The 12,086-nt window shown below is 34.9% G+C and overlaps 1 protein-coding gene across 1 annotated transcript in view; it reads left to right on the top strand.

The window, feature by feature from the left end:
- Window positions 1-12,086, top strand: part of LOC136026948 (uncharacterized) — a 53,620-nt gene that overhangs the window by 34,614 nt on the left and 6,920 nt on the right. Inside the window, exons 5-6 of the mRNA XM_065703808.1 lie at window positions 1,409-1,506; window positions 11,672-12,000. Of these exons, the coding sequence (XP_065559880.1) occupies window positions 1,409-1,506; window positions 11,672-12,000 (427 nt within the window). The remainder of the gene's footprint in view (window positions 1-1,408; window positions 1,507-11,671; window positions 12,001-12,086) is intronic.

The raw sequence follows: 12,086 nt of genomic DNA, 5'->3' as shown, positions 1-12,086 counted from the left end.
CAGCTAATATAGAGATACTACAAACCCAAGTGAGCCTTTATTTTATCAGCGGGAAGCACTCGTCATGGTTACTGAAGAATGAATTCGGCTTGAGACAAGGCCCGAAACAGCTTTTTGACTTTATAATAGACAGGATTTTTTAGGATAGCCGTGAAAGCTGCGCTGGAATTAACGTAAGTTTTTAATTCGATGTCATCGATTTAAAATGCACCAAGATGTCTTATTACTAGGAACTTCTTCTCTAAAACACAGGACATGCTCCGGAGTATCAGTAGCAGCTACTCCCGGGGGACTAAATATCATTATTGAGAAACAACGATGAATCTTACCCACCTCTAATCACTTTTAAATCACTGCCAGATTGAGCTAGTCAACAATTTTAAATACTTATGCTCAATCATAGACATAAATGGTGGCTGCAGTGATGAAATTAGTGCCAGTATATCAGTTCTTTGTCTTTTCATTACTGCGGAGACTGCTCTGGAAAAAGGAGGGATATTAGAAGACTAAATGCCGAACGTATGAATCTCTTATTTTCTTCGGATACATATGATGGCCAACAAAAGTTTGCAAACTCAGGACTTATATTCGTTTAAACATAAGTGCATAAGACACATACTCAAAATGAATTTATTCGACAGAGTCCCGAATAAAATAATGAGATAACATTCCGAACAGGAGTTTAAACTGACACCATCATTTGCCATCGCAGTTTCTCTTACTTTGGCCATGCCTTTCGCTGACCTAGGACAATTTGCTAGCAACCACTCCCAGCCTGGAAAGAAGCCGCAAAGACCGTGCAAAATCCTGGAAGAACACCAACATATCCAACCTTTATCCAATGCCAGATGGCATCCTGACATATCCAACCTTTAGCCATGCCAGATGGCATGGCTACCAATAGGGCTCCTCCTAGTTCCACATTATTGTCCCTCTGACCGATGAACACTCCCAATGGAATGTAACGGTCTGCCACCTCCTATCGGAAGGAAAGGTTTTACAGCTTCTTCAAGTACAAGCAAGTACATTATCCTTCCAAGCTTAAAATAAAACTAGTATTACCGTAATTATCGCAGCATCAACGCTAATGAAATAGAAAGTTAATTTGAAATATATCTTTCATCGGAGTCCCATCTAATTTTTGATAAAAAAATAAAACCATCAGAACATAGATAAGTGTGCCACCAATTTTTATGTTTAGGTTTACTTAAGGCATTTTTATATTCTCCAAATTATTGGGTGAGAGGAAATTATCCGTTTTGCGCCCTCTAAATACGTCTATGTTTATATATAAAAATAAGCTGGGTTTTCTCTAGAGATGTGACACAATATATATGTATATTTTCATTATTTACCGTTATTTAATAAAAATAAAAAGTGTCCAGTATGAACAAGGTCTTTGTTTCAGGATTCTACTCAATGTCTTCTCTGGGAAAGCAAAGGTTCGGCCGACATTTATTAGAAAGCTTTGAACATAGCAGGACAAGCAGCTTACGTTCTAGAAAGGTTAGAAGTTTTGGTTGTATTGAAATAGTTTTTGAACCTACCCCAGGGACAGCTTCCTTTAAAGGTAACATTTAGTAATAGATAAAAGCTTAAAGGGAAGCACATTTGCAAGTGTGCCTCCAGAGCAACCTTTATATTCCCCAAATTTTGAAAACATTCATCATAATTTTTATAATTTGCACATAACTAGATTCTTTTGGATGAAATATCTAGCGAATTATTTAATAGAAGCATGTCGACTGATTTTTCTAAGCTTTTGGGTCTGTTAGTACATTTCCATGCATACCATCATAAAATTGACCCGTATAAAATGCTCTTATATTAATAAGTATTCACGTATTTCTAAGCAATTGCATTTCTTATAAATTACTAGCTGTTGGGGTGGCGCTTCGCGCCACCCCAACACCTAGTTGGTGGGGGCGCTTCGCGCCCCCCCCAAGCCCCCCCGCGCGCGTAAGTCGTTACGCGCCATAATAGTTACGCGCCATTGTAGTTGTGTACCTATGTCCCACCTGTGAATATAGATATATATATATATATATATATATATATATATATATATATGGTTTTAACTACGTAAAACTTGCGAATATACAACATTCTTTGCTGTCCCATTGTCTTTGCATATAAATAGATTGTCAGGTTTACCGACTCTTGAACATGCAACATATAATGGTCCTTGGGAAAACAATCTGTATTTAGATCTATACCTCATGATTCTAATGATTGCCCTTGAGCTGTGTTGATGGTGATTGCTAATCGACCATTCCCTGTCCCGGTGTCCCGGTCGTCATTTATATCCCCCTGTTTTCCCCGGTGTCCCCGTTGTAGTTGTGTCCCTGTGTCCCGGTCGTCATTTATATTCCCTGTGTCCCGGTCATCATTTGTATCCCGGTGTCCCGGTCTGTATATACATTCGTTTTTTAGTTTTGTTTTTCTCCTTTATTTTTTTTCCTTTTTTTTTCTTTTTTAGTTTATTTAGATTTTTAGATTTTTCAGTTTTTTTATTAGTTTTTAGTTTTTTTTCTTTTTAGTTTTTTTGTAGTTTTTACCTTCTTTTTAGTTTTGTTAGTTTTTTTTTACTTATGTCCTGGTCGTCATTTATACTCCCTGTGTCCCGGTGCTTTGTTGATTGCTTATCGAACATTCCTTTTGTCCTGGTCGCTTTCTCTTTGAGTGTCGTCATTTATTTTTTTCTTTTTTAGTTCTTTTAGTTTTTACCTTTTTTAGTTTTTTTTAGTTTTTTAGATGAAAATTTTTTTTAGTTTTTTCCTTTTTTTCTTTTTAGTTTTTTATTGGTTTTTACCTTTATGTTAGCTTATTTTTCAGTTTTTTCCTTTTTTTTTAGTTTTTTTTTATTTTTTATTTTTTTTAGTTTTTTACCTTTTTTTAGTTTTTTTAGTTTTTTTAGTTTTTTTAGTTTTTTAGCTTTTTTACTTTTTTTATTAGTTTTTAGTTTTTTTGTAGTTTTTGCCTTTTTTTAGTTTTTTCAGTTTTTTTTTTAGTTTTTTATTGGTTTTTACCTTTATTTTAGCTTATTTTTCAGTTTTTTCCTTTTTTTAGTTTTTTTTAGTTTTTAGTTTTTTTAGTTTTTTTAGTTTTTTTAGTTTTTTAGCTTTTTTATTTTTTTTATTAGTTTTTAGTTTTTTTTTGTAGTTTTTGCCTTTTTTTTTAGTTTTTTTAGTTTTTTAGCTTTTTTATTAGTTTTTAGTTTTTTTTGTAGTTTTTGCCTTTTTTTAGTTTTTTTAGTTTTTTAGCTTTTTTATTTTTTTTATTAGTTTTTAGTTTTTTTTTGTAGTTTTTGCCTTTTTTTAGTTTTTTCAGTTTTGACGTCACCTGATCCAGTTTTTTCAGGTGACGTCACCTGATCCACGATCCACAGATCCACAGACAACTTATTTTAATATATATAGATAGTTTTTTTTTTTTACTTATGTCCTGGTCGTCATTTATACTCCCTGTGTCCCGGTGCTTTGTTGATTGCTAATCGAACATTCCTTTTGTCCTGGTCGCTTTCTCTTTGAGTTTCGTCATTTATTTTTTTCTTTTTTAGTTCTTTTAGTTTTTACCTTTTTTAGTTTTTTTTAGTTTTTTAGATGAAAATTTTTTTTAGTTTTTTCCTTTTTTTCTTTTTAGTTTTTTATTGGTTATTACCTTTATTTTAGCTTATTTTTCAGTTTTTTCCTTTTTTTAGTTTTTTTTTATTTTTTATTTTTTTTAGTTTTTTACCTTTTTTTAGTTTTTTTAGTTTTTTTAGTTTTTTAGCTTTTTTACTTTTTTTTATTAGTTTTTAGTTTTTTTTTGTAGTTTTTGCCTTTTTTTAGTTTTTTCAGTTTTTTTTTAGTTTTTTATTGGTTTTTACCTTTATTTTAGCTTATTTTTCAGTTTTTTCCTTTTTTTTATTTTTTTTAGTTTTTAGTTTTTTTAGTTTTTTACCTTTTTTTTAGTTTTTTTAGTTTTTTTAGTTTTTTAGCTTTTTTATTTTTTTTATTAGTTTTTAGTTTTTTTTGTAGTTTTTGCCTTTTTTTAGTTTTTTAGTTTTTTAGCTTTTTTATTAGTTTTTAGTTTTTTTATAGTTTTTGCCTTTTTTTAGTTTTTTTAGTTTTTTAGCTTTTTTATTTTTTTCATTAGTTTTTAGTTTTTTTTGTAGTTTTTGCTTTTTTTTAGTTTTTTCAGTTTTGACGTCACCTGATCCAGTTTTTTCAGGTGACGTCACCTGACACATCCATCCACAGACAACTTATTTTTATATATATAGATTAACCCCTTGGAAGGGGTTAACCCAATAATGTGAAACATGGGGTCTGGTAAACCATAAACTAAACCAAAAATAGAGCAAATAAAAAATACTGAAAACAAAATACTTTTATCTGCAAATGTGCTAAAAACGGTGAAATTTTTTTTTCTTTCCACCAGGAAAAAGAGAAATTTATTAAGAATATATACGAAAACGGGGAACAATTTCCTTTGAATAGTCATACATTGCCTTGAATGTGGCAAAGATTAGTAGACACTAGGGGCAACGAAACAAATTACGCTTTACATAAAATTGATCTTTTTAACGTGTTTCCCTCAACCCACCGACTATTTTCATTTATGCTCCATCGTAGAAGGATCCTCTATAGGAGGACTGCTGTGGCAGGGCGTAAGATCCAGATCTATGGACAAGGACCTCTGCAAAAGGGTGTCTCAATCCTTTCGGGTAACTGCAAGATTGGGGACCTTGCTGTCAACTCTGTTCTTACTTGAGGAGTGGCACCCCTCGAGAACATTATAGCTTAGTAAACGGCACAGCATTCGTACGGGATTCTGATTAATGAAAAATTCTTTTTGGCTTGTCCTCTTTTGACGGGCGTTTTCGGCCGTAGTAGAATAATAATTGTAGGCATGAATGTATAATGAGTCGGAGGTAATAGGCTTGAGACTGTCTGTGCAGGGTTTCTACTCTTTTTGATAGAAGAGCATAGCTAAATGCTGAAAACCATGTTGTGACCAAGATGGGCCAAGGTTTGCACTAAATAAATAAAACACTAAATAAAGCCTCCATTAATACTGTCCCAGGGTTTTCTCACTGTCTGGTTCTAAGCCGGCTTAAGCGCTTCAGTGTAGACTTGAGAATATATGTTGATGTCCGTCCTGCACTGGTATCCGGGATTATTGCTTTTCCTGATGCCAAAATAATTTCAATGATTTAAAGAACACGACAATTGGAACTTTGAATTCTACTATGTTAAGAAATGACTATTGTATCGACATTTTGATTGACGAATTCAGACGATTCGGACTGGACTTATTATGAGTCTCAAAGCCCACATTCCAGGAGTTAGGAAACATGAAATTAGGTGATATAGAATTTATTTAATCAGGCAGGATGGGTGGGGTACATAAACAGGGAGCAGGGCTCATTATGAATAAGGAAGCTGTTAAGTTTTGTTTACGGGGGGAAGGTATTAAAATAGAATACTAGTTACTCATTTTATGACTAAAATGTTCAAGGTATCAGTTATAGCAGTATTTGCCTTTGTAGAACCGACTAATGGAGATACTAATGACTCTTATGAATTTTTGCTTACAGTTACAGGAACAAAAATAGACAGGGTCCCATGTATAAATATGGTGTTTTTGCTAGGAGACATTAAACTACAGGGCGGTATAAATAGGGATAAATGGTATCCTAGCCTAGGTAAATTTGGTGTTGAAAAACGAAACAATAATGGCTTCAATCGTTTGCAATTTTGTAGGTATAACAATCTAGTTATAACCAATACGGCGTTTGGTCATAAAATGGCCCATAACTTAACATGGTATTCACGTGATGGTAAAACAGTACACCTTATTGACTATGTTACAGTAAACCGATGACTGGCAGGTTCAATACAAGAGGGGACCCTAACATCCAATTTCACCTGGGCCCTAGCATCCAATTTCACAAGGCCCCCAGTAACCAATTCCAAGGGGGGAGGGCAAGTCAAGTGGGGAATATCCGGTTGTAACTGAAGACGGTGCACACGTGGGAACTTACGCACTTAAACCTGTATGTTAGCTTATAGACGATTGTTTACTTATGTTGAGAATGACGTAGCGTGACTTTTTAGAGGTCAGGGTCCGCCAGTGAAAAACCCCCGTCTGTAACTGACGACGGTACACGCGTGAATGTTACGTAATGATGGTGCACACTTTGGTTGTTACGTAATACTTTAAGAGATTTTTTTCTTCAAGACATTTTCTTTAAGATTTTTTCCTTAACCAACTTTTATAATCCAAAGATTTTTGTCCACTCTAGGAATCGAATGTAAGACCAGAGATTTCCCTAATGACCAGACCAGAGCCTCAACTAGCTGGATGAAGATGTAATTGATGTCATTTTGATTCAGGAAATAGATTCTGCGTGACAAGCTGTTTCACCACTTGTTAGATTCATTGAGGATAATGTAATCTCGCGTGACTTGTTTTGGTTCAATAGCCTTTATAATCTGACAGGCTTTCACCGTCACTTGTCTTACTTAAGATTTGTTTTGGTCCACTTACCTAGGGCATATAAACATTGGATATTTCATGTTATGTAATATAGACAATATATTGTTTTGATTCTCAAATGGCTTTATAAGACACAGAATTTTAACTGTAGATACATGTTTTATTCATAAAAAAATTCACAAAAAATATAAAATCATGAAATCACAGAAAAAGAGCAATTAAATCTCAACAAACGGAAAAACAAAACGTGAAAAAGCTGACAATAGATAAAATATGAGTAAAAAAGCGTGATTTAAAGAAAGGTGGCAACCTTGCCTAACCTTAACTTTAAACTGTTTTACAGAAGTTATTTATTTACGACAGCTCATTGAGTGTTAGGTTTCAGTCCCTCTCCCCCCCAGAAACATTCCTTAATGGATATAGCAAGCAGTAGCATTGTAAGCGTTCCCTGAGGAAGAAATCTTGAAGAAAATGTCTTGAAAAACAAAACTGTCTTAAATTATTACGGAACATCCCATGTTTACACCGTCATTACGTAGCAATTGCGTGTGTGCCGTCCTCAGTTAACAAACGGGGGTTCTCCACTTGACTGATTGGTCCTGACCTCTAAAAGTCATGCGAGATTGCGTCATCCTTAACATAAGTAAGCAACCTCCTATTACATAACATACAGGTATACGTGGGTAACATTCCAAGTGTGTACCGTCTTCAGTTACATTTGGGGATTCTCTACTTGAATGAAGGACCCTGAATTCTAACAAGTTTCACAAGATTGTGTCATTCCGAGTTATAGCCAGGGTTCCCCACTTGACTTGCGGCCCTCCCGTTGTAATTGGTTGCTAGAGGCCCGGTGAAATCGGATACAAGGACTCTGGTGGAAATGGATACTAGGATCCCGTTGAAATTGACTGCCAAGACCCCATTAGAATTGGTCGCTAGGGCTCCCGGTGGAATCGACTGATAGGGCCTCCGTTGGAATTGGTTGTTAGGGTCCCATTAGAATTGGTTTTTAGGGCTCCGTAGGAATTGGTTTCTAGGGCCTCCAGTGGAATTGACTGTTAGGGCCCCTGTTGGAATTGGTTGCTAGGGCCCCATTGGAATTGATTACTAGGACCCCGTTGGAATTGGTTGCTAGGGCTTCCCCGCTTGACTAGTAGGGCCTGAACTCTAACAAGTTCTATTACGTAACAACTAAAGAAATCCTTAAGAAAACATTTGCATAAGTAAACAAACATGCCCTATTACGTAACACGCAGGTATACTATACCATTACATAACAAACACCTGTATCTTGAAGTGGGTGGGCTACCGTCAGACTCGGATCTGCATCACACCTAGTGAGTGTATTAAATTTTCAGACATTAGTTTGGTCCCTTGAGGTAGTAAATTACTTAGTAATATGAAACTCTTAGACTGAGATGTGTTGTAGAAATAGATTTAAGAGAAGAACAGTACGGTTCTAGAAAATGTAGAGGACGTGTCGACCAAACTTTCCCTCTTAGGTTAATAACTGCGAAGTAACCGAGTCTTCAGGCTTATAGATTATGACCAAGTGTTCGATTTTGTTGATAGAAGAGCTTTAGCAAAGGTCATATCCTTGTATGGTATACCAGACAAATACATTAAAGTGATTAGTGCTATGTAAGAGAATAACACTGCTGCAGTTAAGGTAGGAAGATAGGTTAGCAGCTGGTTTTGTACTAAATCGGCAGTTCAGCAGGGTTGTGTTCTATCCCCCTTTATATGGATCATTTCAATGAACTTTGTCTTAAGGGGCACAGGAAAGACAATAGGAGACCACGGAAACAAATGGGGAGGAAAAACTTTCCTGAACATATATAATGCTGACGAGACACTTTCATCCTAGATGAAAGTGTGAGCAAAATGAATGAACTTTTAGAGGTTTTGTGAGTTCAGGGTACTAGAATAGGTTTTAAAGTAAATGCTAAGAAGACAAAGTTACTAAGGCTAGGAATAAGTAAAGATGAAAAGGTGACGTTGGGTAACAAAAAGATTGATCAGGTGGGCAGCTTCACTTACCTTGGTAGTATTATTAGTAAAGATGGTGAGAGCAGTGAAAATGTTAAAAGTAGAATAGCCAAGGCTCATGGTGTTTTTTTCACAGTTAAAAAAGTTTGGAAGAATAGGAAGATAAGTCTGCAAACGTACTTCAAACAGTAGGTTATACAAAAAATGTGGATCAATCCCGCTTTCTAGGGCTATAATGAAAGAAAGGTCGAGGTGGCTTTGGGCACTTTCTGCGGATGAAGGATGACAGATTGCCGAATATGTCATTTTCGGCCAACCGTCTAAGGATAAACGAAAATCAGATCCTCCTAATTTTCTCCTAAAATCAATTTCCTAATATTTGAGATGTATGTGACTGTGCAAGTTTTCTTTTAGCTAATTTAAACAATCATATGTCATTTTTAATGTCATTGTTACTGTAGCCAAATCTATATTTTCTCTTGTTCTGAACGGTAAACCTATCAAGTTGAAATTGTGTGAGGAGGTACTTTATATTAATGTAGTTTATATTCGTATCACCGTAAGTCGTTAGTCCGGAGATTATTACGTTGCAAAAGCCTATTATCAGTCTCTGCCAAAGGGGATCTCCTATCATTTGGATATATGAAAAAAGCACTTGGACAAGAATAAAGATTAATTTCACTTTGCTTGTGGTGCCTAAACAAAGTGGTAGAAAAAATATTTTATTTCAAGAGAAATGGTTTATATATTTATGTATGCATGCATGTGTTTCATTTTCCAAACTGAAAAGAACAGATGGATGATATATTAAGAACAAAGATAATAGCAAATTGATAGAAAGCCACTGAAACAAAAAATCAAAAGTGCAGGTGTTGCCACGGGTCGCTAGTTTCTTCACTAATAAGAAACTCGACTGTTGGCCTCAGATGGCATGGTTCTGTCGTGAGTTGTTAGTAGTAGTTGGAGTAGTAGTATTTATAATTCAGATCAATTTAATATTTATGTTAGCTAAAGCACAAACCATTCTGTGCACCTTGTTTTCATTTATATTCTAGATTCTTCCCCCCTCCCAAAAAATCTACTTCTAGATCATTTCAAAAAGGATTTATACACTTTTTATTTTGATTATCTTTTACCTAGACAGACAAAGCTGGTAATAGAAAAAGGAAAAGCTATTTCCTTTTTTTTCACCACAGTTGTCAGTCTTTAATAGGAGGTTTACGCTTCCCAATCTTTTCGTACAGCAAGGAAAATCATATTTTTGCATGGTAACAGTGTGCGAAAGCACATGATGGTTGGCCCCCAGCCCCCGTTGCACCTCCTGATTGAAGGGCCAAGAGACGGAGACCAGCACCGCCGTTAGGGACTGTAAAATTCAATACCGTATTCTTTTCTCTTTTTTTAGTATTCCATATGGCAATACTGCCATACAAAATATGGCACTGTCACCTCTTTTTTTCCCAGGGGTTATTTGAATCAAACGTGTATTCTTAGAACACCAGAAAACAGCTTATTTGAACGAAATTATGTTTATATTGTATTTTTATATACATAAGTTTTACATGCTGTATCTTATAACTTACCATGGTTAAAACCAGAGCTTGAATTCAGTAAAGAGCGAACCACAGCCCATAATAACCAAAAGTTTAAACATTCTTTGAAATTACATTTTAACGTGAAATAATAACTATTGGACACTGGTTCAGTAATGGCTGCTATTTATCATTGAAAGTAAAACTAATGAGAAACTAAATTTATGGGAATTTCAAGAAGAAGCCTGCAAATCTTTGGAAAGTGTGCCGGATCAAAGCAAGCTATATATCATTTGAATTACCATGGTTGGAAACTCTTAATCATAGGTTTTCCCCCTTCCCACTCAACGTACAAATAACAGTTTAATAGGGATAAATCCTTTTATTAGACAGTGAAAAAAATGAAATTTCTGGATATTTCGGTCGCATATACAGTGAATGTCATCAGCAGATACGCAGTTTATCTGATGAGGGCCACTGTGTATGTGACCGGAATATCTAGAGATTTTTCCCTCGTTTTCACTGTTCCATTAAAGGATGTATGTCTATTAAACTATTATTTGTACGTCATGGAAAGTGTGGTCTTTGAAAATACCTAATTCCCTCTCAAAAATTGAAGAAATTTTAGCTATGGTATTGATAATGTGTACTTTTTTTTGTTAGCGGTACTATTGAGTCTTTGGTACGTAGTAAACAACTGTTTAAGTTTTTTTTAAACCTAATGTAAATATCGTCGTTCTTTCTATACAGTCATCTTGATAGCAATACAATAAAATGTAATTTTGCACAATTTAAAGGATGGCATTAGATTAAAATGTATTTCTATAGCCCAAACGATTTAATAAAGTCGAATAATTTAATCCTGGAAGTAACGCTTTTCGTTGTAAAAAATGAGTTGACCCTCTTTTACCCATTGTCCATTATTCTCACAAGTCACGTGACGATAGATTTTTTGAAAAGGTCTTAAATGAATCTATATTATACGATATCCAGAATTAGCCTGTAATAATGAAAGACGATATGCTGCAGCTGAAACCAAATCAAATGGCTGCAAATAAAAATTGGTGATATCTGAGAAGCTGGTTTAGAAGATTTTTAAAAAGGATCTGTTAATTCAACCATCACCACTAATTAGAAATAGACAGTATCCAAACAGTAGGGATAAATTGTAGAAAGGAATAGTTTCTTTTTTTGTAAACAAGTATGAACTGAATAAAATTTTCTCACAAAATTGCTTCAAGCAACAGTTGTATTTAGACCACATCTTTTGACAAGATGATGAGTAAGGACAACCACTGGAATTACTGGTCTTAGTTTGGTCTTTGCTAAGGAACGCCATTTTTCAAGCGATGCTTCATAGAAAACACAGAAACACTTTTGATACAGCAAAATTTTTAATATACTTTGAGATTGTTCTGATTGTCTTCTATTTTGAGTATTGCATCAATTTTCATCAAGATTCAGTTACAATCAGTGTGAAATCTAAATTCTTTTGAAACATATATACATATATATACTACAAACTTCCTTCTGTTGAGGTTTCGGTTACTATTGACAGAGGTCACTCCAACCAAATTGTTGTTACAAATTATCTAATTTAAGCCTTATTCAGGTAACACTCACTACCGTTTTGAATTTTGTAATATTGCATATGAATACCTTTGCAGGTTTATTATCACGGAACGAGGTCAAGCTACCAATTACCGTCCCCAGGCTGGTCCCTTCCATCTTCTCTACCATCACCATGTGAGGAAGACGAACAAGATCTAGAAGACGACAAAAGTGATGTAGATGAAAGTATTATCACAGTGAGACCGGCTGTATCTCCAGAAAAACAATATGAGAGCCCACAGCAGAATCATAAAATTGAGGCTGAGGTATATGAGGCACCCAAACAATCCTGCGGGGAAGCAAAAAATGAATTTCGTAAGGAATATTGGAGTTCCATGATGGCCAACGATCCAAATGCACGGAATAAACCGAGGACCAAACTAAGGTAACTATTTCTTAGCATTAGATTTTAAATTCAGGCCCATGTCGTGGACTTCGATTCTAAAATAAGCTAAAAGGTTTTACAGGGTA

This window comes from Artemia franciscana, chromosome 5 (assembly GCF_032884065.1).
Source record: "Artemia franciscana chromosome 5, ASM3288406v1, whole genome shotgun sequence".
NCBI lineage: Eukaryota > Metazoa > Arthropoda > Branchiopoda > Anostraca > Artemiidae > Artemia > Artemia franciscana.
The sequence above is the reverse complement of the archived record's forward strand: the minus strand, read 5'-3'. Positions and strand labels throughout refer to the sequence as shown.